Consider the following 27,238-nt stretch of genomic DNA (forward strand, 5'->3'; position numbering starts at 1 on the left):
ACAGAAATAAATAATTCGCTCGCATGCTCGTCCGGGATTATGTTATTACATCATGTCAATGGAAAATCACGACGAAATCGAAGAAAATCGAAATTCGAAAAAAATGTATGTGATGCAAATGAGCAACTACAGGAATCGGTGTTCGATTTTATAATCATAAAATCTCGAACATCCCAACGAGAATGGATAGAGCTAACCGTCTAATCTTTTTTTCTATCGCATTCCACATTTGCATACTTCGCGTGCCTATCAATAAATAAAGTCAAGACAAACTTAAAAAGAGAAATACATACGTTCGTATTTGTAATTGCAAAACAATCTCTCTCTCTCTCTCTCTCTCTCTCTCTTTCTCTCTAAAATGTACACAAAGCTAAAAGCTCGAGCAAAATGTGATAGATCTACATGGTTAGTACACAAGACAGTACACAACTCTGTTTTTGTTGAACGTTTTTTTTCTTTTGATATAAAGAGCAGACTCAATAACGACAAAATATATTGCTGTTAGTGCTCAGATATAATACAATTACAGGGATAAAAATGAAGATACCTGCCTCTGGCCAGTTCTGTATCCACGCAAACTTACAACGCTAGTTGATTTCATCCTTTGTTAAACATATGTACAAGAAATATATTATAGAGAAAAAGAAAAGATTTGCTCATTTTCTCCAGTTAGAATTGATTTCGCAATTTATACCATAGACATAATATTGTAATAAAACGTTGACAAATATAATTATCTGTTTCGAGAATCTTATTTGTTTCTCCATATTTCTTATAAGAAGCGATAAATTGAAATCATATTATATTATGTATCGAATATCATGTTAAATTTCACACGAATAATCACGCAAATTTTGCGAGCTCAAATCTGGATGCATATAAAATATTTAAAAATATTGCACATTATATATATATATGTATGTATGTACGTATGTATGTATGTATAAAGTGTTTCACATAAAATGTTAAAATATATTTTTTCAGAAACTTGATGTTTCGGAGAAAACATCCCATAACACTTTATATAAAACACACACTCTGTATGTAATACAAAATTTTAAAGAATTATATTTATAATGTTAAAAATTATGTTTTTCTGATGGGAAAATAACGAAAATATATTTTTCAATCATCAAAGATAAGAACAAATATATGAGTATACGTACAGTGTAGTAATGTAGAATGCAGACAAACCATAGATAAAATAAACAAAATACGTTGCCAAAATATCTTGTTCCACAACTATCACAACTATCACAATTATGCTAAAAGTAAAAAATGATTTTCGTTATCACAAAATAAAAAATTATAGCGGAAATGAAATTATATACATAAATGTACAAAATATATATTAAACAAATGCAAATACTTGTACAAATTGCACGAAACATATATATATTGATTTAGTCGCTTCGAGAGATACATCGATGATACTGCGACTGACAAAGTGGACCTGCATTCATTCATAAACTTGGTGCTTTTCACTAAAACTCCATAATTGCGTAATTTTGCACTTACCTGGGGCACGATGCGACGCAATGGATATCTCAAGCATAGCTTCGGCGAGATCCTCTCTCAGCTGACTCTCGCAGCTACCAACGGCTACGTTCTCGCTATCTAGAGGATCACCGTAAGCCTCCATGAATCTTGGCGACTGCTCGTAACTGCCTATGTACACAAAGTCGAATAATGTATTTTATTTCTTTATAAATAATCAATTTATTTTTTTTTCTTCGTTTAAATAAGACTTCGTTTTCTTATCGTAAAACTAAAACATACGATACGATTCTCGCAATACTTGGCTACTATCGATGATAACACTTACTTCCTGATCCATCGATGACGACTGGCATCAACGGCCTGGACGCTGCGTGGGGCATATTAACGGGCTTCGATCTCGCTGGGCGTGATCCGGTGATTCCAATCTCGATCGCTTCCGCTTCGACCAAATTAACAGCAACACTGATAAGAATTAATCTTCGTTAAATTGAAAAAAATCGCGACTAATGAATACAAATTGAGAGAAAACTAACCCGCTAGGTGCGTTGTAAGTTTTAAAAGTGAACTGTGGTCCCATCCACAGTCGCCTGTGCGGTCCAGCGTGCGTGACGATTTCTACTTGACTCAACCAACGATCCTCGGCCGTGTCAAGTTCCTGATTGTTCTTTGGTGCAAAAGTGACGCTGAGTAACGGGTTAGACAAAGGCAATGGTGGGACGAGTTCCGAAGAATTAGGGACTCTACAAAGCGGCCACTGGCCCTTCGCTTCAACATCCAACTCGATCATGGTATCATCGCAAACTTTTTCCTTTGGCACTCCTGAAACAAGCAAAAGCGTTAAATAACAGAGGGATAAAAAGAAATAAATCATGATTTCTTTCAAAAAATGTATGCAATAAAGTATTTTCTGCAACGTACCAGCAACTGGTTTAGGTTCCAAGTCATATTGTATCATATTTCCATGACATGCCATGATGAACAAAGAATCGACTGCTCTCTTGACAACCTTGCTGCTGGACTCCCTTTGCGCATATATCCAAGCTCTCGGTGGAGCGAAACATGCGCAAATTTTTAACGGTAAAGTCCCACTATCATCAGAATGTAGCCGTTGTCTTTGCTGCGGTCTACTAATATAAAATATACAATATTTTTTAAATTACATTTTTATTATTATATAGCTTATTATTCTCAGTAAAATTAGTTTTTTGAAAAAAATTGATAGCTACCTTGGCTGTGACGAGTTGTTGACTTGATTCAAAGAAGACGGCTGTCGAATCTGCGACAGTGGATGCAATATCGTCGGATGAGGATACGGTGGAAGTCTCGGATTCGAATACGGATACACAGACAAAGGTAGTTCCGCGTGAGATACGGGAGAATGGGATCGAGTACCATCGTCCGTCAAGCCCGCACTCTTGTGGAATCTTGACAGTCTATTGACGACGTGAGGCGTGGAGTGTGTCCTGACACCAACAGGACCTCCATACGGTGCGACAGGAAAAACATGCGTGGTACCTCTCACAGTTGAAACTGCAGCCCAGCGTGCGTCGCTCGAGAATATCATGTCCTAACGCAACAAACATAATGTATAAATATGTATAAATAAACACTTTTGTATAAACCTAAAGACTTATAAATTAGAAAATGCTGCTCTCTATTGAATTATACATATTAATAATACTTGGACAAAATATACAATTAGTTTGTAAATAGCAGAAACGTACTTGTACTTTTGCAGTGGTATCACCACGATGTAAAATATATAAATGATGCACTGCTGCTAATGTCGGCCCACCGGGATGTGGCTGGATTCTAAATACATGAAAGTCATGTCCTCTCTTGTCGGCTGTCATTAATAACGCGCCAGTCAAATCGAAAGTCATGGCGACGATCGCATCGCTATGGGCGGTAAAATGAGCGATTACAGCATCCGCGTTCGTGTCGTCCAATTCTTTCTCATCTCTTGCGATCTGAAGATCCAATATCGTGACTACGCCCGGTTGTGTCACGTCATTGCTTGTATTATTCACAGTCATCGGTGATACTGAATTTCCGGTCAGACTCGAAGCAACGGTTTCCCCTAATCCGCGAAGACCTTTACCCAGTGACTTTGCTGCATATAAAACCGTCGCTGTGTAACTCTGCACGCCCTCTCCTTCACAACCGCCACTACTCCTTCTTGCGGGTATTAATCTTTTTTCACTGCAAACATTATTAAAACTGGTTATTTAACAGTGTCTATACAAAGAAAAAATTTTAAAGATTTTTTGATGCAACTTTCTACAATAAATCTTTATTGCATGCGTTTTCTAATATTTTTCAGTCTTTAAAAAGAAAAACACAGAATCTCTTAAATTTCAAGATGCTAGATTTGTAAATGTACTAAAAAATAACTAAATAACTTTCGTAAGATAAGTATTTTTCACTTGCATAAAATTTTTATTTTTTTATCATTAAAAATTATAATAAATAACATGTATTGCATATTCAATATTTTGTTAAGATATTGAATATACAACAAACAAAAAGAGATATATATTTATATTTTAAATGCATAATTTGCTTGGTTTGTTGACTGTTCACAATATGAGAGCAAAATTTTATCCAAGAGAAAATTTTTTTTAAAACATTTTGTATCCCAATAAAATTTCATGAAAATTCTCTAATTTTTCCAAAATTCTGAGAATTCCATGTTTAATAGACACCCTTACTACGTTAATATGCATAGGATAAAATTTCCGTACCTGTAAGCAAGCCACCGTGTTCCTAAAGCGACAGGATTTGGATTTGGGCCAGGGCTGGCATAGCAGGTAGTGATTGTTATATTATTTTGCAATGTTCTGGCATCGAAGATCGCAATTTTTTCTAATAACATTACGACCACAGACCGCTTGTTTGCCAACACGTCGCAAACAGGATTCTTAAATCCTACGCTATGCACCGACTCGCCGGTCTTCAAGGAGATGAAGTTGACATCGCAAAATTTTGGTCCCGGAAGAGTCGAATCCGGCTCGGAGCAGACCGCTACCATCGACCGTTTCGCTTCGAATTCGTCAACGTGTTCATCATCAGTCTTTGGATTTGGTAGAAATCGAAGAGTACGAATCACACCCTGTCGCCATGATAGAACTTCTGTTGCCTCTCCCGTCGCTGCTATCAGCCATACCTAATATTTACAATTTAATGATTATCGCAAACAATACATTGCGTATATAAATATGTATAGACTAAGATAAAAAAACAAAAATCAACAATGAACATATCTAATATTTAATAACCTGCAAAAAAAATTTTAATTGATATAAATCATTCACCTGAACTCCAACTGTATATCCTAGCACCAATAATAATGGTGGCGTACTGGAACCTTCATTGTAATCAGGATATAAAACAGGATCATTTATATCCGCATATTCAAATCGCGCCCATGATATGGTTTCCTTATTATCAGAATTGGATGCTCCGGCGTATCCCTATAAACAATTAAAGAAAAATAATATATAAGATATTTAAATATACATTTTACAATATCTAGGAAGTTGTATAATTAACAGGTATACCTGTGGTACTATATCATTGATAATTCCAGCAACGCTATCAATAATCGATCTGTCAACTATGGGCTGAGGTGAAACAATTTGAGCTCCTTTATGCGCACCTCGCCTTGGTGATTCCGCAGACATTTTTTATTCCCAAATTAATTTTACCTACCTAAAAATAACACAATCTTATTATTATTACATGAAATATATTTCTGATACATTTTAAATATAAACTAAAAGAACAATATAGTATCCGTTAATTAAAAAATAATATATATTTCTTTAATTTGAAGAAATTGTAAATATTTTAAAATAAAAAACTTTTTATATATATTTAATATTAAAAAAAAAAAAATGATAATCTAAGATTTAACAAGCAATATATATGTGTTAGTTAAAATTTTCAAATATTTAGAATATCATAAGAGAATTTAATTTACAGTAGCAGTAGACACTTTATAATCGATTTTGCTTAAAAAATTTTAGTTGCAAAAAATTATATAAATTGTTTATAAAAAGCGATTGTGTTATATTTAATTAAATTTCGCGTCGATTATATCCAAGACGTACGATATAGCAATATAAATAACTGCCATAGAATTTGCAAACTGTACGAAAGAGAAGTTCGTCATCGCAATCACGATGTTTGCAATAATATCAACGAGGCACAAAGACGCGAACGGAAGACAAAGGAAAGACACACTTGCGTGCTCTTGTTCTTTGCTAACGCGTCTCAATGTAAACGACGAGCGATCGGATTCCGGAATGTCGTGAGAAAAAAAAAACCATAAACAAATACTAGGAGGGAGAGAAATTATTTTCCTCTTACGCGGCGAATAAACAAAGGAATGAACGCGCGATACGAATAGCGTGGTCGTTTCGCATAATCCTCGTTCGCGGAGGAGGACAAAGAATCCTCGTTCGAGGTATGTACACTGTACACGTACACCATCACCATCACCACCACCACCACTATAACTCGGAGCTGTCCGATTAGGCGAGTCGTGGACATTATCGCTCGTCGCGATTCGACATTCGTCGTCGTCGTCGTCGTCGCGGTGCGATCACCAGCACGATCGTCGTCGTCGTCGTCGTCATGCATTATTCAACGCGCACGAAAAGTAGGAAAGTGCATTGGCTAGTCGGTGGGAATGGACGGGACGTAACGAGAGGGGGCGTAGAGGGAGAAGGGGGTAGTCTATTTTGCCAGCCGTCGTAAGGAGGGGAAGAGATGGAAGGTGTTGGATGCGTGTTGTTGCACAATGCAAGCAGACAGCTGTGCGCGAAATGCGCGCTCAGGGACAATCGACGAGAAAGTCATGAACGAAGAGTAAGGATGGGGATGGGCATAACCGTCTCGAATATCGCTTTTATAAACGATAGATAGAGGATGAAATTACGACGGACATAAAAAAGGGGGACGACGACAAACACACTGGGCTGCGAGCGAACGACGCGTACTTCAATCTCATATATATATATATATACACGACGAATAAGCGTTTACGCAACCGCGTTAAAAAAAGCTACGCGAGCGCGCGTGGAGAGATTCTACCGTTCGATTTCGCGTATATTTATACGATAGGGAAAGAGAAAAAGGGAGAAAAAAAAATTATCGGAGAATCGCACAAAAGGAGTATCTCTCGCTTGTAATTATTATCGGCGCGTGCTCGGACCGTGCTAGGACCCGATCGCTCGGTCGTGATCGATCGTCGTAAACGAGAACTTACTTCACCGCGAGACTTCACCGTGTTTTCTCATCGTGCGTGAGGGGAGAGAGGGGAGACAAATAGAGAGAAAGAGAGCCCGCCACTGCACTACGCGAGCACTACCGTCGTCCGTCTACTGCGTCATTCCGCGAGCGACTGACAATCCAGCGGATGACAGTGGCTGATGATGTCACCTTGCGCGCGCGAGAAACCGTCAATCTCCTCGACCGATTCTTTTTTCTTCTCCCCGAGGGGAAAAAACGCGAGGCTCGTACTACGCGCCGTTCTCGCACCAGCCAGTTTCCGCTAACTATATTAGAGACGCAGACTATTAATACGACACCACACGCGTCTACGCACACACACGAACTATCCGCCGAAGACGCGCTCTGCCCACTCTTCCATACGGAAGGAGAACCACGGAGGTTTCTCGCGAAGCGAAACGAACGAAATTCGCGGGCGCGGATTCGCCACTGGTTACGTTATAGCATTGGGTATGTACGTATGTATGTATATATAGGTATGTACAATACGATATGTATATATATATATATATATATATATATATATATATATATATATGTACCATGCGCCGACGTCGCGCCACGCCACTGGACTACCTATTACTTCGTATGTTGGAAGAACGAAAACAATAATCAGCTGATTCGATGGCAGGGGTAGAGGAGCGGAGAGACGACATCGGTCGCGATCGGAATGAAAATGAAACGCGAGCGCCGTTCGTTTGCGATCGTTCGAAGAAGACTGGGAGGGGGCGGGGGGGGAGGGGGGGAATGACTGGGTATAATTCAAATTTTTTTTTTTTTTCGATACAATCGCGATGATCTTCCCTTTCTTTATCCCTCATAAAAATATATAAGTATATATACATATATATATATGTTTACATTGGCACCGATTTTTCATCTTCTCCCCTGAATGACAAAAATATTTTATTATAGGCATACTCGGACCGTATAGGATCCGATCATCCATTTATGAATCACGTCACAATCGATCGTCGTCCAGACAGCATACAATATTTATAATAAATATCTTTTACTATTTATTTTTTGAAATATTATATAAATATTTTATACATATTTTGTATATATTGTATTAAGAAAAGAAATCATAAAAACTTCGTTCGATATATTATAAAAATATATACTAAATATTTTCTGTATAATATTTATGATAAAAATAGAAATATTTATAATATTTTATAAATATTTCTCGATATTTTCATAAATATTTTGATGATATTTATGATAAATTTTTATGATCTATTAAATCTAATGTCACAAAAATATTTATAGAATATCTTGATAAATATTTGTAAAATATTCAAATAATTATAAATATTTTGTACATATTTTATAAATATTGTATGCTATCTGGGCGGGAACAAGAATTTTTACTTCACCATGCTTTCTCATTTAGAAAATGAAAATATTTTTCGGATGTAATTTAAAAACCCGGAAGACAGAATTAAGATATTAATGCATTCTATATCTAAGCTGTATTGTAAGATGTTGATCTACATCAATCTGATTGTAATTACACTGATACATATCGCCGCGACACGTCCGAATTTCTTGTTGATCATTGTCGACGATCTAAGGACCGCCTTGGGATGTTACGGTGATATTAATGCATATACGCCGAATATAGATGCCTTGGCCGAGAATAGTATCGTTTTTACCGAGGCATTCGCGCAGGTATGTCTGAAAATAATCAATTTCAATGATTTCATCTTACTTTTCATTTTGAAAAAAATTGGATTTTTCGTTGCAGCAAGCCTTGTGCGCGCCTAGCAGAAATTCATTCCTGACGAGTAAAAGACCGGATACTCTTCGGCTTTATGATTTTTATAGTTATTGGCGTGAAAAAGTTGGTAATTATACCACGTTACCGGAACATTTGAAGAACAATGGATACACTACAATGTCCATAGGAAAAGTGTTTCATCCAGGTAGAGTAAAAAAATTAAATGCAATCAGGGTGTCTACTCCTTGAAAAAAAATGGAAAACTTGATATTTTCAGAAATTTGTCAATAAGTCAAATTGTAGAAATTATGTGTTAAAAAAATATTATAAATATATATCTATCTCTTATATATTTAATTTTTTAACAAAATATTGAATATGCAATATACATATTTTTTATTGTAATTTTCGGTAATATAAAAAACAGAATTATTAAAAAGTATTATAAAAAAATTAAAATGTTATGCAAATGAAAATGTTTATCCTACGAAAACAATCTATATTATATATTTGTCTCACATTGAAGATCGCGTACAATATTTCATCTCCAATTGAAAATCGTATAAATCAATCAATTTAGTCTAAAATTATATGTTATGTGAATGCAAATTATAAAAAATAATATAAAGAGTAACAAAACGTACTAGTTTACACAAATACATATATTTATTATAGGTATAAGTTCTAATGGATCAGACGACAGTCCTTATTCGTGGACCGAGAAGCCTTTTCACCCATATACAGATCGGTACAAAAATGCTCCCGTGTGTAAGGCAAACCCGCAATCGGAAGCAGCGACAAATATTGTAATATGCAATAAGATATTCGTTCTATGTATATATTACAAATTACATTCACAAATCTATTATGGATTATGCTACAGGTATGTCCGGTACGTGTATCAGCCATGCCAAATAAAACATTACCCGATATCGAGACATTACGCGAAGCGAGGAAATTCATATATGAGCATAGAGGAGATAACGATCCCTTCTTTCTTGCTGTCGGTTTTCAAAAGCCTCACATACCGTTGAAGTATCCTGAACGCTATCTAAGTATATTTTATATCGATAATAAAATTAATAGAGATAAATGTATAGAGATTAATGTTTCAAAGATCATTTTCGTTACAATCATAATAACGACATATATGAAAGAAATATAATTACGCAGAATATCATCCTATATGGAAGTTCAAAATGCCCGAACCATACTTATGGCCGGATAATGTAAATAACGTTGCTTATAATCCCTGGACCGATCTACGATGGAGGAAGGACGTGGCGAAATTGAGATTGAAATTTCCATGGGAAAGGATATCAGGTATACATATCCTGTGATCGATATATTTATTTCATATTTATAAACATATATGCGCGCATCTACATTTTGCTTAATCATTTCCCTATCATCATTTTCAGAGAAATATGGGAAACTAATTATCCAATCGTACTATGCAGCTGTATCTTATGTTGACAATATGATCGGCAAGCTTATACACCAACTACATGTCTCGAGGATTCGAGAAAATACTATCGTAATATTAACGTCCGATCACGGTACGTTTTTTTTTTCAATCGATGAAATAAAATACGCATGCAGTTATATTAAATTAACATCAAACGCACAGGTTGGGCACTTGGAGAGCACGCTATTTGGTCTAAATATAGTAACTTCGATGTTGCTATACACGTACCTCTGATAATATCGATTCCGACAGTCACGTTTGATACTGATGATAATTACGCTAGATCTATGCATGATGAAAGATATAATATAAGACACATTACAAATTATGATGAAACGAGATATAAAACAGATTCGGAGCACATGATACCTGATGAAAGAGAAATCGCCATTTGGAAAAGTACAAAATATAATACAAGAGGGTATAAAAGAACGATTTTGGAGACATACATTCGACAAAGATATAAGAAATCTGTGGAAAGCAGCATGTTATATATTTCTAAAAAGCTGAAGAGAAACTATTGTCGAGTTACGAACGCTATCGTAGAGCTCGTAGATATATTTCCGACGATCGCGGATCTGGCGGGTGTTCCCGTGCCAATATGTCAAAACGTCGATGAAAATCATCGAATGCGCTCGCAAACTATTTCCATTTCTCGAAAGGAAGCGTCCGATCCTTGTAGCGAGGGTATTACGCTCCTACCACTTGTAGAAAGTACGTTAAGATGTCAGGTAAGGCATATACTTTTATTCCAAGTAATTTTTTTTTGTACAAAACAAGGATTTATCTTTCTTGTACATTTGCAAAAATTTTAGAATGTATCTTGGAAAAGAGCGGCCTTCAGTCAATATCCGAGACCAGGAATACAGCCTACGCTTCGTCCCAACAGTGATAAACCCCGTTTGAAGGAGATAACTATAATGGGTTATACTTTGAAGACCAGCGATTATCGTTATACAGCGTGGATACCATTTTCGCATGAGACATGCAAACCAGATTGGGACATTATTATCGCAGAGGAATTATACGATCACAGAACTGATCGGGCGGAAGATTTTAATATAGCAGCCTCGCTGAAAATATTAAACACGAAGAAATATCTTAGATCGTTGTTAAAAAATGGATGGAGAGACGCTCTTCCAAGATACTAGAAATCTTAGGATATATCAATATCAAAGCAATGCTTAATACCTCTCTATGTGTTATATCTCTATTTTAAATATTTACGAGACTTATATTTGTCTGTGTTTGTGTGTGTGTGTGTTGTGTATATACGAAATCAATAAATTATTGATTATTAACATAATTAAAGAAACAAATATGTATTACGAATGCTCCCATTTTGTTTGCCATAAGAAAAGGTAAATAAATATATAGAATATTTTTTGTAAATGTATGTGTATATGTCTATAAAAAGTTTGGAAAATAGATTCTCTATATATACACATCTAATAATAAATATATATCTAATAAGATAAAAAATAAAGATAGATTAAATATATTTTAGTAATGGATTAAAAAACTGTAATGTATATGGGCGTTTTCCTAAATATGCCTCTTACGTAAAATAAAGACGTTACTTATATAAAGTAAAGCCTCATTCTGCAAAAAGCTCGCGAGAAATACATTTTCAAATGCACTTGATTATGTTATTTTGCACTACATAATCTGTACGCAATAAATTTTGACAATATAAATAAGCCAATTATGGTTTACACATACACGAAACTAATAATATATAATCGAACTTAATAATACAAAAAAGATCATAACAGTTTTTTATATTACATAGGAAATATGTGAAATGTAAATAATACCTTCGTATACGACTTGCATTTTGCCTTACAATGTATAGACTACCATATCACTTACCAATGATACCATTGTATAATTCATATGAATTATTAAGTGCGTAAGGGAAGGAATTCTACTCCTCTTGATTCTTATTGTTATTAGTTGGTTGTATTGCTCCTTGTACGTTTGACACACCAACGTTACTTGTAGTAGGTATCACCTGTAAATTCAAATAATATATTATTTTCAGTGCACACAAATAAAGGTATATAGCAGCGTATATATACTTCAATTATATCATCGTTTGTTTTTCCGTCTGCATTGTTATTCGATAGAGTGTTTTGATATGTAAATGGGTTTGGTAATAAATCTCCCCTGTTCGCCACATTTGGTTGTGCGGATTTGTTTGCGTTTACATAATTTCCCGATTGCCCCGACGATGTGAGCAATTGATTCAATTGTGAGACTTGTTGCTATACAAAATACACAGAAATAATAAATATATTAAAATTTATATTATATATTATAAGAGTGTATGACTCGATATATATATATAGTTATATTCACATTTGTATTGCTGTTGCTCGCAGTATGTGGTACGATCATCGGCCTTTGTTGAAAATTCTATAAAATATCATGCGTTATAAAAATTTATACATTATTTATATTGTTGTAAAATATAGGGGATTATTTAAAATTTAAAAACGCGTAAGGAAAAAGAAAACGATTATATAGCGGCCGTTTTCTCAAGATTAGCTTACTAAATATCATCTTTCTCTTCCTCCCCCTCCCCCCCTCTCTCTCAATGTGATTAATAATAATACGTTGACTATCATATAACCCGAAGTTAAAACATGTAAAATTCGCATGGCAGTCAAGTCAATATATTAATAGAAATAGTATAAAGTAGACCAATACCGATGTAGTTGCTGGATTTCTTATAGGTTGGTTAGAGTATAATGTAGCTTGTTTTTCCCAATAATTATACATTTCCAATAGGGCTCGATTCGTCATTATTTTTTGTTGCTCCGGCGTTGAATTGGGATACTACAAATCCATAATTATAAATAATTTATTTAAACAATTCTTTTATGAAGGCTAGCATAGTTTAGTGCTTTTAATTATATTTTTAAAAGATAATTATATTATTGCAAGATAATTGTAAAGGTATTGTATTAATTGTATGCTTACATCTTTACGAATAAGCTGTTGGAGATTTTCATACTCCACTTGAATAGACATATCTTGAGGCATTAAACCAGTCTGTCCAGCATTCATCATCATATTATACTGCTGCAGTAACATGTTATTTTGATAAGCCATATTCAACATAGGATTCATTGGCGGTTTTCCCTTCTTCTCTTCTTCATATTCTAACCAAGCCTGTTTGCGTTCTTCTTCGTCCAATTCCTCCTCGGCCTGTTAAAAATGCAAATTTATTATTGATAAAATATGAATATTTTACGTTTTTTCTTTCGGATGAAAAAAATATTACTCACCTTGTTCTCTAATAAAGAATCGTGTTCGTGATAATTTTCCACGACATCCTTATATTTCAGGAATATTTCGGCTAATAGTCTATCCTTAGGTAAACTTAATGTAGGTTTCTCTGCATCGCTATACCCTTCGAAACTATATAACTCGTTTAGATTATGATTGCTATAATGACGTTCGATCTGTTGCTCGTCCACAACTCGACATGAGAGCGATAATTTAGTAACTTGACGATTGTAAATCTTCTCTTCCATTGTTCCCGCCGCCAGGAACCGATATACATAACACGGCTTCTTTTGTCCGAATCTGAAAACCATCAGAAACGATTGATTTGATGAATAATGATTGATAACTTTATATGTAATGTTTTCATTCTAATTTCCTCCCAACATTTCGTCGCCAGAACATATCCTTTTTCTTTTCCTCTGATCTTTTCAAGAATCTCTACGCCAGTTTTCCCATTACTCGCTTCATTTATTTTGTAATTTCTCTGATGAAATAACCCAGCGTCCAACATACACTTCAAATATCTCTCTTGTAGTCTTTCTATCCTCTCCCTCCATACTCATAATTCCATCTCATAATCCACTTCTCTTTACTTTTTCCCTTACTTGACTTCTTTTTTCATTTCCTTCCCTATCCTCACCCTATTACTCATCTCTCTCATAATATCCCCATAGCCCATTTCCTAATCAGTTCTTCCCTCACTCCTTTATCTCTCATCGGTTCTATCAATTTTGACATATCCATCGAATTAAACGCGGCTCAGATCCACAAAAAATAATACTATTATTGATTTGATGGAAGATGGTAAAGTCAAATAACGAAAAATGCCAAAAGAAGCATATACCTGTATATCCGAAATATGCTTTGCACATCGTGAGAGGGATTCCAACTGGCGTCGAATATAATCACTCTGTTAGCCGCAGTTAAGTTTATTCCCAATCCTCCGGCACGCGTGGATATGAGGAACAATCTCGCTCTCGTGTTAGAGGGTTTGTTAAATATTTTACACCACATATTTCTGTTTTCGGCTGACGTCTGACCATCAAGCCGAAAGTAATCAAGACCTAAGGACCAACTTCCGGTATGATTATCCAATGTATCCAAGGATGTATCGTTCTGAGTCTGATCGTCTATTTTTCGGAGAAATTCCTCGATTAAAGTGAGAGAATATAGAGATTGCGAGAACAAAAGCCTATCGAGAAAACAATGTAAGATATAATAATGATGCACAATCGTTATTTGTATAATTGTTTGATGTAAAATATGTACACTTTATCACCAATCTGTTCACATTCATTTAGAATTCCAAAAAAAAGTAATAGTTTAGCAGATACTCTCATGTCTTCGAAATGCTCAGGCTGCACAAACTGCGACCACCATTCTGCCTCTCGACTCTCTTCTTTAATCTCTTCTTCCGATTCCTCTTCTAAAATTTGATTTATTTTACATTTTTATTTTTTTAATTATTATCTCAATATACATATTGTTATATTCTCATTCATTTTTAATAATTTAATTTTTTTATTCATTTATATAATTTATTATATCAACATTATAAATTATGTGAAACACTGTTCTCAAATATGCCATTGTAAAAACTTACCACCAGGATTATTTCTTGTTCTACGCTTGGAAATATTTGTATTCTCTTTTGCGTCATCGATAGCTTCAACATCACTGTCACTGCTCGAACTGCTGCTGCTGCTCTGTTCTGAATCGCTACTATCGTTAATAAAATCTTTCAATGATCCTTCCGACTCGCTCAAAAGTTCTTTTTTCTCATTTGCTTTTTCTATCTTCTCTGCATTCAAACGCAAAACTAGGGAATGCGTCCAGATCCTTTGCAACGCTTGAAAATCCGCAAAAAGAGTTCCTCCTGCACCAGAGGAGCGTCTATAGAAAGAAGGATATGAAATAATATATATATATATATATATATATCGTTTAATCGGAAAGTAATTATAATTATTTTAAGTCACATAAAAAATAGAAGAAAACATGATAAATATATAAAATCCAAGCAATCCATACCTCGCAAGATTCTCCAAGTAATATTGGTACATTTTAATTTGTGTGTCTGTTAATCTGACAAAAATAACATACTCCTGTTTAGGCGGTAGGAACGGTGTAAGCACGGAATAATCAAACCTCTGTACACTACCCTCTAACATTTTATGCAACACGTGTGCTCGCTTTTTCATTAATTTAACATCATAAGCGGTAGAATCGTCAAACTGACCGTTCATTATCGGATTTACGAATCTATTCAAAAATTCTTTCTTCGTACCTAACAGATTTGGTTTAACAAATTGTACCATGCAATGATCTGCAAAATTGTAAATTTCAAATATACATAATATATTTGTGTTTATTGAAAAAATGTATGTTTATATATAAAGATCCTTTATAAAGTACTCACATTCTATTAAATTATTTTGCAATGGTGTCCCTGTAAGTACTATGCGTCTCATAGTTCTCACCCTTCTCATACATTTACTTAAAGCAGTATTTTCCTTCTTTAATAAATGGCCTTCGTCGCAGACAACGAGATCCGCACCTGGATCGACCAGACATTCCTCTATCACTTCCTTCATACCCTTTCGGATATTTTTATTCGCGCCCGTAAGATTACGAAACATTTCATAACCGATAATCATCACACCGCCAGTCTTTTGCCATCTTTGTAGCTGTTGCTTTCTTTCAAAATTTTTTTTAAATCTGAAAGTGTTGTTTGGTTTTTTTTTTACTTTTAATAAAGTATCTGTCATGAAAAATTCATAGATCGCACATTATATCGTGACATTTTCTTTGGCGAGAAAAAAGCTTTAGATAGAAAAATAATTTTAATTAACATAAGTATCATTTAAATTCGTACTCACTTTGTCAATTCATATACTTCGATATCATCCAGATCATTCAACCACGTTCTGTACTCATTTAACCAATTGAGCACTGTGCTTAGCGGACAAACTATAAGTACTGTCTTAATACCTGTCGCCTCGTGAGACAAAAGTGTGTGCGTCAGAGCGATTACCTGCAATGTCTTACCCAGACCCATGCAATGTGCGATTATACATCCGGATCCGGATGTAGTCTTTACCCTTTCTAGGGATTCGAAACAAGCGTCCCACATAAATTTGATACCCTGCGCTTGATGCGGTTTTAGACGCTTCACTAATTCCTCGTGCACGCTAACGAGCTCCTTTTTCGTCTCCGTATCGAAGTCCAAAACAAGCTTTTCAACTTTTTCCTCTCCAGCAAGTCTCATCTCATACATTTCATTGTACTACAAAATGTAACACCAGAGAGAAAATATATAATAATGATAAATAAAAATTGATAAGTTGGAATCAGTTGGAAACATAAGAATTTTACCACAGCTTGACGTTCAGCAATACGTTTAAGCCTTTCCTCTTCTTCCTTAGCAGCTAATTTTGTATCCTCTGCTACTTGTTTATTTTTTAGAACTTTTCGTATATTTTTCCGACCATTTTTGCCGGGTGAGGACTCTTGCGAATTATTTATTTCTGCGACACTGCTATCACTGTCGGATGCTACTTTCTTGATTCGCTTACGTTTTGGTTTTGGCCTTAAATTACATAATATCATTAATTCAAAGATACAGAACTAAGGATATATAGAGAGAAATAGTGTGTATATAAATTTACTTTTCTGAAAGCGAAGAATCCGTGCCTGACGAAATGCTCTCGCCGCGTTTGCGTCTCTTGCCTTTTAGTTTTTCCTTTTCTTTTCCCGTGTCATTCCAATCATTGGAATTTTCTTTGGCACTCGAAGAATTGTCAGAATCTATGCTAGCGTCCGTTATTATGACATCCGAATCGGAATCTATGATTCTTCGCCTGGTCTTCTTTTTCTTATGTATCCGCTTTTCTTCATCATCGGAATTGCTACTGCAAAAAATTAAAATAAAAAATATTTTATTTTCCTTTATCTACAATGTCTATAGGATAACATAATAAATGTTTACTTATTCCCTTCCGACTTTTTCATTTTTTCTTGTTTCTTATCCCATTTTTGTTTTTCAGCATCAGAATCAGTATCGGATAATCTCATTGTCAGTAACTTATTTCGCCTCCAATTGCTTTTGTTATTTTTCTCTTTCTTGTCCTAAAATATTCTTGAGTGAGATTGATCTTATTGTACATAACAGATTTGCAATATAATAAACGATATAATTAAAAAGCAGCACTTCCATTTTAATAGTTAGTGATTTTTAATTTTTTATATCTTTTATTAAATCATAGAAAAATATCTTACATCATCTTGCTTTAAAGTTTTCTCTTCAGATTTCTTATTGTTCTTCTCTTTCTTTTCTTCTGTCTTTTCATTTTTATCATCACTATTTATATCATCATTGCTGTCCAATGGTACTACTTCTTTTTCTAGATTTAAATAACACAATATAAAATATTTGGAGTAAACTATATGATCATATAAATAATTATCATATACAAAACGAAGAAATATTAGATTACTTTTTTAACGTGTTAAGAAATTTAAATTGATAAAAATTAGTAAATGTCTATAAAGTGCTGTAAAAATGCTTTTATACAAGAACATTAAATTTATGAAATCTAAATGAAGCAGTCATTAAGATTAATAAAAGTTAAAAAAACAAGATCTTGATTACAGATAAATAAATCTAATGCTGTTTATGTTTCTTAATTTCGAAGAAAATCGATAAATTTACGAATCGCGGACGTTTAGATTATCATTTAAAATTTAACAGACATTTCTTGGTGTGAATTAAAAAACATGCACTAATAACGAATTACTTACCATTTGAATCGGAGGAATTTAATAGGTTCTCTTTTGCGATTCTATTTGCTTCCGATATTAAAGCTTCATTAGATATAGGTACAATATCTTCTGTTCGATGAATTGATTCATCGGAACTAGAATCCATTTCTGCAGTTGCCGAAACATCGCCATTTTCTATCTTTTTTAAATAATCCATTAAAGATTCTTCTTTGGTTATTTGTTTTCCTTTTCGTTTATTTAAATCTTTCGAATTTTTTGAGGATATATCATCATCCATCGACGAATCGGAATCTTTCTTTGTGTTTTTCTTGCGTTTTTTTTCGAGATTATCCAGATTAACAAGACTGTAAAGGACAATGGAAATAAGGATAATAATTAACTAATATGATAAATTTTGCTACAAAAAATTTATTATGTAAATAGCTTTGTCTCGCTCAAGGAATATTAAGTTTACAATAAAAATATACAAAGAGTTTATGAGAAAGACTCCAAATACTAATCATGTTATTAAGATCTTTTGTAAATAAATTCGTAATTTGCAGTAAAATTAAACAATTTTTAATGTTAAATTAAAGAGTTTTCAATTTAAGAGAAGAGACTGTCTATTAAGTGTCTAGATTTATACAAAAGTGTATAACGAATAATCACAAGAACTATATAATTAATGACTAAATGACATACTTTGCTACTTCTCCTAGATTTTTGTAGATTTTGAGAAAAATCGAATTTAAATATCATTATTACGTTTGTGTTCACAAAATTAGACGTATAATTATTATACCGTTCTTTGTTTTTATCCTAAGTTTTAATAGAAAACTACATTTTATACACTCTTATATGCATCTTGCACAAGTTTCATACAGTAAATCTTCTCTAGTTGGAAAATGAATTTGAAAAATCGCACACTGCATTGTCCTGCATTATATAACAAAAATATTACACTGGTATATCTTGTAAATCATATCTTATAGTGATAAAGATAATGCTAATAAAGTCATGACATATTTGTGTGTGGAGAGTATTAATCATCTAATATATTCTTCTAATTTATTGTTATAATATACCCATATAATCTATAATTTTATCAGACACACGATGATGTATATATGTATGTATGTATGCGTGTGTATATATTATATATACACACACACACATACATACATACATACATATATACTTATATACATTATCGTGTGTGTGATAAAATGATATATATATATATATATATATATATACACACACACACACAGGGTGTCCCATTTTAAAGGACCCACTCAAATATCTCAGAAACACTGCGTTAAATCGAAAAATGTTTCAAACAAAAGTTGTTTGGCTTCAAGGGGGCCATAAGATGGTGACAATGATTTGACCTTGGAAAATCATTTGAAGGTCATGTGAAGATCAACTTTAAAATCTTAAATGGAAACCCCTATTTTTTATTTAGTGTTCTTGTAGTGGTTCTCATTATTCTGTACATAGAAGTATTACGGTAAGATTATCAAAAACTAAATATTTTACGAGATATTTAATTTTTTATATCAAAATATGTCAGATTAAAATATAAAATAACTCAAAAAGTACTTAATAAAAAAATACTTTATTATAGTGTTTTGGAAAGCTCTCGATGTCAGCTACAAGAATACTAAATAAAAAATGGGGGTTTCCATTTAAGATTTTAAAGTTGACCTTCACATGACCTTCATATGATTTTCCAAGATCAAATCATTGTCACCATCTTATGGCCCCTTTGAAGCCACACAACTTTTGTTTGAAACATTTTTCGATTTAACGCAGTGTTTCTGAGATATTTGAGTGGGTCCTTTAAAATGGGACATCCTGTATATGTGTGTGTGTGTGTGTGATAAAATTATATATATATATATATATATATGTATATGTATATATTTTTATCTTTATCTTTATATTATTATAAAAATATTTTCATGTAACATAAACAATTAATAACAAGTATAATCAAGAGATTAATAAAAATAATAATATCTCTCATGTACACACATATTCACATACAGAATTTAATTCACTTCAAAACAAATATCTTCTGAATAAGTGCATAGATAATTACATTATATTTAAAATTCTTCAATAAAATAGCAGTTAATTATTTCTTAAGTGATGCAAGACAATAAGCAGAGGTTTTAGAGAAAGATCCCGATACCTTTTAAGTTTCTTTTGTTCCAGATATTCTCTTGACTTTTGTAACGCATGAGAATAACATCTAAGATCTTTTCTGCTCAATCGCTTTAAACGAACTTCGCAAAACATTCTCAATTTCTTATCATTCCAATATTGATGACTTTTGCTGAGTTTAAGTCTTTTCCTTTTCATTTTAAAGACTATTGAGTCCTCATCACTCTCGAGTTCGTGATTACGTTTAGAATTATTTGAGTCTTTTAAGGAGCGACTCACAACTTCTATATTGGATACAGTTGGCTCGGAACTGGAACTTTCAGTGTTAGAAGATGCTAAAAGTGCCTGTTTCGATTTAGCATTCTCTCTGGAAGAATTTGATTCGGTCTTCTTGTTTTCATTCTCTCCGGAATCTGACGATGATAAAATTGTAGACTCGTCCGAATTTGATTCTAAGAGAGCTTTCTTGGCAGCTTCTTCTGCCTTGGCATCATCATTCAAAGAACCAGTTTCTTCGGGAGATTTCTCATCTGTTTGTTGATTGCCACTCTTGTTTTCGACTTTAGCCTTAGCTTCAACGTTAGTATTCATCTTTTTTAGAAATGACGATAATATCAATGTGCTGGTGCTATTGACATCAACATCATTGTCTTCCACTTCGTTATCCTTTCCGGTTCGATCATCATCTGTAATTAAGTCTTCAATTGATTTAGTAGCTACATTTACGTCTAATATGTTATCTAAATCAGAATCTGATTCTAGAAGAGATTTTTTCGCCAGTGCTTCAGCATCATCGAGAGATTCAATATCAGTGTTAGTTTTTCCAGATATATCGAGTTGTTCCACATTATCATGAATTTTCTCGCTAGTTGCAGATACAGATGCCAATTTCTTTTGATCATTCTGATCCAATAAATTCTCCTCTTCATTATCACGAAATGAGAAAGATGTCCTATCGTTCTCGCTTAAAACTCTACCTTGCAAAGAAATATCCAACGCTCTAATTTTGGATGAAGATTTTGGATCATCACAATTCGTTTCTACAGCCGTTTCTTGTGTTTCAGTTTCATTCTCTTCTGTAGCCTTGGGAATATCATGATAAGATGCATCAAACAGATCCATCGATTCATTGATTATATCCTTTGTGTTCGCAGAATCGTCCTGCCCGATATTTTGTGACATCATCTTTAGATTGCCATTTCTTAAAGGAGAATCTTCAATCTTAATTTCGCTACCAGGAACGTCAGTATCTGATTTGGCCTGTGTATCGTTAGAATCAGTATCTTTATCTGTTAATGGTGTCTCATTATTGGTAATTTCTGATAATAATTGCTTTTTAATCGGCCGTTCTGCGCTTTTTTTCTTTTTCTCTGTTGATGCGCTTAGCACTGGAGAACTGGACAAATTATTTTGCAAATGTATATTATTTTTATCCGCATTATCTTCATCCCTTGACGAATCTATCAACTCTTTATCTCCATCGCTTTCATTGTCATTAACATTTACATTATTTTCCATATTTGATGTATCTTCTTTGTCCTGAATTATCTGTATTTTCTGTAATGTTCTCGATTCGTCCCCTGAAAATATTTCACTGTCGCATTCGGATACATTCTTACTTCCATCTTGCTCGTTTCCGGAGTTGCAAATCTTGTTCTGGCTCGTTGCACGTTTCTCATATATGTTAGTTTCTTCTAAAGATTGTTCATCGTCGTTAACTTCTTTGGGTAATCTCCTGATAACTGAACTTTTTCTATTCTTAGAACTTTTAGACTGATAGAATGTCGTTAAATTCTTCTGTACTTTTTGCAAACTCGGCCACAATTTATTAATTTTCTCTATCATTCTTAGCATAAACTCCTCTTCATCCTTTTTGCCATATAATTGTTCCACAGAGTTTATATACTTTTGAAAATTTGAGACTATTCCTTTACAGTCACTTACAAATTCTTTTGCATTATCAAGGTTGATATCCGATTGATCATTAATATTTTCTTTGCTTTCAATTGCAGAATTTTCTTCAACAGGGGACTTAGTATAATCTATTTCTAAATCTGCCAATCGTCTCATAGAGTATTTATTGTGATTCACCTTTTGAAGTTTTATCTTCTGAAATTCTTTACTGGAACTGGCATCTGATTCATCTTCCTGAATATTGGAAAGATACTTCTTTGATGACTTGTATTTTTTTTTTTTCCGCTTTTTTTCCTCGTTATTATTATGTAACGTAATGCGGTTTGTGGAAATCCTTTTGCTATTCTGTTTTTTATACCTTAGATCTTTATCTTCAGATTCACTAGCTGAATCCTGATGCTTTATCGCCTTGTCCGTAGTCGATTTTGCATCAGAAGAATTAGCATCCTTCTTTCTACCTTGTTGTGTAGTATTCTTTGAAAGACTCTCAGATATATTTGACGCTCTATTTGTGGAAACATCTTTGTCACTTTCGCTATCAGAAAAATATATAGAATTATAACTATTTATTAATTTTTCAGTCGTGATAGATTTACTTGTACGTTTTTGTTTAGTTGTTTTACTAGATGATAGATCAATAGAACTATTATCCGAATCGCTAGAGATTTTATTTTTTAATATTCGTCTATTTTGTATGGATTTAGTTTTTTGTTCTCTTATACTTTTTCTTTGTTTATCTTGTTTATAGGATGTTAAACTTGCGCTTGTATCAAACAAACTTTCGTTTTCAGACGAATTTGTTAGATTCACTTGCACTATCTCTTTTTGCCCATTGAGATCTGCATTTTGTTTCAGATAATGATGATTGTCTATTCTCTGCCTGGATCTCACTGTTACAAATGTCTTATCATCAGATGAACTACCGCTTTCCTCACTGTCACATAACATTCGCATACTCTTTTGAACTTCTTTGGCTCTTTTTAATCTTTGTATATGAGATGGTAACGTACGTCTTTCAATCTTGTTGGTGTTTCTCCTGTTACCCTTTCTGAAACAGAAGATCCATTCCATATGTACATATCTTCTCTTTTCCTGTGGACATGGTAGAGTATCATGTACACATGCATGTCCCCCATTCTTCTTTAAGTTGTTTATTGCCAAAGTTTTAGTATCTGTCAGCCAGTCCTGTAGCTAGAAACGCGATAGATTTTACTTTGCTCTTCTTTTCTTTTTATGTTGCTCTAACATAATTTTCTTAACAGTCTTCTTCTAGTAAATTATATTATAACAGAACGGACTAACAGCATTAATACAACATATTTAATTACAGAACATGCTTCATTAAACATTACTAGAACAGGCAATTTAATCTATATAAAAATTATTACATTATTATCTATTGATTATATAAAGCTTTGACATCAATTTTAGTTTCATAATGGAAACAACATGCGTAAACAATAACAATGTAACAATCAAGTTAGTAATATATACATATATGTATATATATAAGATGTTTGAAAATTTGTATGACTAGAAACTTTTTTATATACTATGACAAGAAAGTTTTCGAAAAATTATGTCATAAAAGTATTTGTATAATTTTTTATTCATAATAATAGTTTTTCAAGATTGGCTTCCAAAATGTTCTCCTTGGATAGAACAGTGTTTGACTGACCAATCATAACAAAAGAAATAAAAATTTCTTTGTTCTGATTGTTCAATCAAACGTCATATATGTACAAAGAGAGAGCAGAAGATATAAAAAAATTAAATCCATACAAGATAAACGAATTTCAAAATGGAAAAATGAAATCTCTAGCGATTCGGATAATAATTCTATTGATTTATCGTCCAATAAAACAACTAAAATAAAACGTACATAAACTAATATCAGGACTGAAAGAATAGTAATATATATATATATATATATATATATATATATATATATGTGTATATACACATATATACATATATACATATATACATACAAACATGTGTGTCACTTTCAATAATTTTATTTTCAAATGACATATTTAATTTATTTATGTTTAAAATCAGTTTCTTCCTAATGTCTTAAAACGTGACTACAAATTCATTTCCACTTGCTTCTAAGAAAAGTTTATGAGAAAGACATGTAGCATATAATGCCAATGTTAATCTTTTGACAAAAAAAGGAATTGGAATTTATTTATCATTTTCTAGAGAGTGCTATTTGAAAATTAAGAAATATATAAATATTTATTTAATAAAAAAATGTACCTTTATGATTACTATAAGTTTCACAAGCAACAATTATATGCCTTAATTATACTTACTTAAAAGTGTCCATTACAGCAGCGCATACAGCTCTAAGGTTCCAGATCGGTTTAGGATTACATATGAAACATTTCCATTCCTTCTCTTCAGCATTCAATAGTGACATTGTTGCATTTCTTTTTATGCATTTCTAAAAATAGGAAATGATTAAGAAAAATTTTTATATTTATATGTGTATGTATATGTGAATTAATATATACATGTATAATTAATGGTGTCCGATAAAGATTGTGCCAACGCTCCTGAGCAGATAGAGCACAGTAAACTAAACAGAAAAGTCCTGTGACATTTTTTTCTATAACACTTAATAAAGAAGTTATTATTGAATAAAGTCTGTCAATCAGCTCCGATTTTTAGCCGCGCGCCTAGTAGCGTGCGTGAGCGCGCTCCGTCGCTACGGCGACGCACACTACCGGGTGGGCGGCTTACCGACGTGCGTCCGGTTAAAAGTCGGCGCTAATTGACCAGACTTTACTCAATAATATCTCCTTTATTAAGCGTTATAAAAAAAAATGTTACAGGATTTTTCTGTTCAGTTTACTGTGCTCTACTCTCTCACGAGCGTTAGCACAATCTTTACCGGACACCCTGTATATGTATAATTAATATGTGTTAAATGTTAGGATGAATTTGTTACCTTACAAAATGCCGAGATGCAGTCTTTATTACCACATTCATATAATTTATTGTCGTTACCACATATGTAACAATATTTCTGAAAATCATCATCATCTTCATCTTCAAATGCAGCATATACTTCTTTAAAATGATTCCAACATGTCTGCAACAAAAAGTATATTTATTACATAATTAAGAAAACAATTTATTTAATCTTTCTTGCTTTACATTATTTCAAGCAAAAAAAAAAATACATTTAAACTTTACATATAAAATGTAACAATATCTAAATGTAATAAAATATCTTACCTCGCATTGTAATATTCCTATCAATGGATGAGAGAAAACTTTTTTTGACTCAATACTCAATTCGTTGCCACATGAAGTACATGCTATTTGTTTATCTTTAACAACTCTAATATCTAGACATAAAATATATAATTTGCATTATTACAGAGTTTTAAAAGTATTGTAAATACCAAAAAAATATTATTAATATGACTTGTAGATGTATAAAATAATCGATATCTAGATTTTAATATTAATAAATATACAAATATATATATATTTTTTGTTGGAGTAGATTTTTGTATAAGTGCTTTATTTGACATTTAACTATACTCTGTAAATTTATGTACATAAATTACATTATAAAATTAATTTATACCATGAAAATGCTTCTCACGATAAGCAAGTTCCTGTGCAGTTGCCTTGACCTCTTTCTGAAAATCAAAAGAACGGAAACTATGTTTACATTACAATAAATGTTGTATTTACTTCTGTCTCTTTCAATTCTTCTATATTAGAAAAAAGTCAAAATTAATAGTACTAATTAATTACTCTGACATTAATATCAAATAAAATTGTTAAAAGGCCTAAATAAGTAACACTTTAGGTAATAATAAATACAAAGTATGGGATATTTCAGCATTCATTAATGCCGATTCTTTAACCTCTTGTGATTTTGTAGTTATGTACCATGTTTTTTTACCTAGCATTTTATCGCAATTTGTTTTTATACAGCTGAAAAAGCATTAGCGAGTACTTCAACATTCCACGCTTTATATTACTTCACTAAAATGTAATTTAAATGCAAAAATCTAAGTATTGTTCATATAGACTATTTCATGATTTTACTTTGTAACTTAATAAGTAAACTTAAGATTATATTAGATTAATATTACATACTAATGTATCATCGCATCTCACCTTTAATGGCATGATTGCAATGCAAGATGCTGTTTACAAGCTGCAACTAATTTCATATAAAAAAAAAGAAAGAAAGTCAATATTCTCCAACAAATTGAATCGAAACTTGTGATCAGTGACGGGATTGTTATACCACAGCTATTTTACGTTCTTTTACAAGCAACTATTTACAGACGCAAATACATCTTCAACGACCGTCCGGTGTAAAAATCGTATAGATCAACGAGGGGTGATAATAAGGAACATCCTCGTTGATCCAAGCAATTTTTAGATGTTCACACTACAAGAGCAGCGATTGCGTGAACACTACTAACTGCGTTGTTACAAGAAGCAAGTTCAATCGCGAATATATATTCTATCTCTGGAAACTCCGTCTTCGACTTGGAAACTTCATTGTATCCTTAACTTCTCTTTGCAAACAAAATACGACGACGTGGATCTAAATCTCTCATCAATTGATCGTTTTGCCAAAATAGTACGAGGAAAAAAATTGATCGTGAATTTTACCGCGCGATTTTTATGTGTGCGCAAGGAGAGATAAAACTTTAGTCACACACCGGTCGTACAAAATGGCAGAACCATAGACATACAAAATACATAGACGGAGTGACGGAGTCTTTTTATTTACAATTTCGAATGCTGCAAACTCATGCAGCAGAAAGGTCACGTGATCGAAATGGACGAATGAGTGACGACGGTCTGGCCGCTGATTCGTCCATTTCTATCAAGTGACCTCTTTGCTGCATGAGTTTGCAGCACATGAAAATGTACCTTTATGTGATGGCTGGAGGATATTTGGAGTGAAGGGGCGAAGGTGTCGATCAGCCATTAAGCGAATTTTCAAAGATAGGGAAAATGATCTAATTTGTAGAAAACGACATATACATGCTGGATGGATCGCTATCTCTGTCAGGGATTCGCTGATTGATCGATACCCACCGAATAAAGATCGCTGGATAAACTTTCAT

At 33.2% G+C, this 27,238-nt stretch overlaps 3 protein-coding genes across 16 annotated transcripts in view; 1 reads left to right on the forward strand and 2 right to left on the reverse strand.

The window, feature by feature from the left end:
• LOC138944795 (uncharacterized) overlaps nucleotides 1-7,472 on the reverse strand; it is a 24,601-nt gene extending 17,129 nt beyond the window's left edge. For 2 of the 6 annotated variants that reach the window (XM_070315795.1, XM_070315791.1), the window contains exons 1-10: nucleotides 6,773-7,245; nucleotides 5,061-5,211; nucleotides 4,815-4,973; nucleotides 4,245-4,666; nucleotides 3,225-3,702; nucleotides 2,727-3,067; nucleotides 2,419-2,627; nucleotides 2,034-2,319; nucleotides 1,826-1,962; nucleotides 1,519-1,668 (exon numbers count right to left, since the gene is read on the reverse strand). In XM_070315795.1, coding sequence (XP_070171896.1) covers nucleotides 1,519-1,668; nucleotides 1,826-1,962; nucleotides 2,034-2,319; nucleotides 2,419-2,627; nucleotides 2,727-3,067; nucleotides 3,225-3,702; nucleotides 4,245-4,666; nucleotides 4,815-4,973; nucleotides 5,061-5,183 — 2,305 coding nt within the window. In that variant the 5' untranslated portion in view covers nucleotides 5,184-5,211; nucleotides 6,773-7,245. Of the gene's footprint in view, nucleotides 1-1,518; nucleotides 1,669-1,825; nucleotides 1,963-2,033; nucleotides 2,320-2,418; nucleotides 2,628-2,726; nucleotides 3,068-3,224; nucleotides 3,703-4,244; nucleotides 4,667-4,814; nucleotides 4,974-5,060; nucleotides 5,212-5,989; nucleotides 6,500-6,772; nucleotides 7,247-7,337 lie in introns of those variants that run through there. The other 4 variants (XM_070315796.1, XM_070315793.1, XM_070315794.1 and 1 more) reach the window with 4 other exon arrangements.
• Nucleotides 5,864-11,336, forward strand: Ids (iduronate 2-sulfatase). 4 transcript variants are annotated; one of them, XM_070315801.1, is made up of 9 exons: nucleotides 5,864-5,968; nucleotides 8,192-8,469; nucleotides 8,546-8,723; nucleotides 9,194-9,324; nucleotides 9,402-9,573; nucleotides 9,692-9,841; nucleotides 9,940-10,077; nucleotides 10,149-10,717; nucleotides 10,802-11,336. In XM_070315801.1, exons 2-9 carry the CDS (start codon nucleotides 8,251-8,253, stop codon nucleotides 11,135-11,137), a joined length of 1,893 nt encoding a protein of 630 aa, XP_070171902.1. In that variant the 5' UTR covers nucleotides 5,864-5,968; nucleotides 8,192-8,250; the 3' UTR covers nucleotides 11,138-11,336. The 4 variants fall into 4 exon arrangements, with proteins under 4 accessions (XP_070171902.1, XP_070171899.1, XP_070171900.1 ...); XM_070315798.1 differs by lacking the exon at nucleotides 5,864-5,968 and adding an exon at nucleotides 6,624-7,271; XM_070315799.1 differs by lacking the exon at nucleotides 5,864-5,968 and adding an exon at nucleotides 6,624-7,249.
• Nucleotides 8,296-26,838, reverse strand: LOC138944794 (transcriptional regulator ATRX homolog). 6 transcript variants are annotated; one of them, XR_011448877.1, is made up of 24 exons: nucleotides 26,271-26,838; nucleotides 25,729-25,783; nucleotides 25,371-25,483; nucleotides 25,081-25,224; nucleotides 24,443-24,573; nucleotides 20,239-23,172; nucleotides 18,081-18,406; nucleotides 17,559-17,683; nucleotides 17,269-17,408; nucleotides 16,949-17,191; nucleotides 16,656-16,869; nucleotides 16,160-16,566; nucleotides 15,700-15,998; nucleotides 15,312-15,606; nucleotides 14,884-15,173; nucleotides 14,550-14,706; nucleotides 14,125-14,472; nucleotides 13,280-13,580; nucleotides 12,972-13,199; nucleotides 12,699-12,827; nucleotides 12,348-12,404; nucleotides 12,068-12,253; nucleotides 11,859-12,000; nucleotides 8,296-8,475 (listed from the first exon to the last, which is right to left on the reverse strand). XR_011448877.1 is itself a non-coding variant. In XM_070315790.1 (23 exons), the coding sequence occupies exons 1-23, from the start codon at nucleotides 26,280-26,282 to the stop codon at nucleotides 11,914-11,916; spliced, it is 6,708 nt and encodes a 2,235-aa protein (XP_070171891.1). In that variant the 5' UTR covers nucleotides 26,283-26,838; the 3' UTR covers nucleotides 9,166-11,913. The 6 variants fall into 6 exon arrangements, 4 of the variants coding, with proteins under 4 accessions (XP_070171891.1, XP_070171890.1, XP_070171889.1 ...); XR_011448876.1 differs by lacking the exon at nucleotides 8,296-8,475 and adding an exon at nucleotides 9,166-11,059; XM_070315790.1 differs by lacking the exon at nucleotides 8,296-8,475 and having other exon boundaries at nucleotides 9,166-12,000; nucleotides 20,239-22,659.
• Between the last annotated feature and the right edge of the window lie 400 nt (nucleotides 26,839-27,238).

This window comes from Polyergus mexicanus, unplaced genomic scaffold (assembly GCF_030449975.1).
Source record: "Polyergus mexicanus isolate NDT 795.1 unplaced genomic scaffold, iyPolMexi1.0 SCAF_2, whole genome shotgun sequence".
NCBI classification, from domain to species: domain Eukaryota; kingdom Metazoa; phylum Arthropoda; class Insecta; order Hymenoptera; family Formicidae; genus Polyergus; species Polyergus mexicanus.

Bases quoted from the DNA above. Each gene is read 5' to 3' on its own strand.
- Ids (XM_070315801.1), top strand. From the start codon at position 8,251: ATGCATTCTATATCTAAGCTGTATTGTAAGATGTTGATCTACATCAAT. The intron at 8,724-9,193 runs GTAGAGTAAAAA...TATTTATTATAG, and splicing joins AGGAAAAGTGTTTCATCCAG to GTATAAGTTCTAATGGATCA. The intron at 9,574-9,691 runs GTATATTTTATA...ATAATTACGCAG, and splicing joins GTATCCTGAACGCTATCTAA to AATATCATCCTATATGGAAG.
- LOC138944794 (XM_070315787.1), bottom strand. The intron at 17,192-17,268 runs GTAAACATTTAT...AATTTTTTGCAG, and splicing joins AAAAAGTCGGAAGGGAATAA to TAGCAATTCCGATGATGAAG. The intron at 14,707-14,883 runs GTAAGTTTTTAC...ATCAAATTTTAG, and splicing joins AACAAGAAATAATCCTGGTG to AAGAGGAATCGGAAGAAGAG.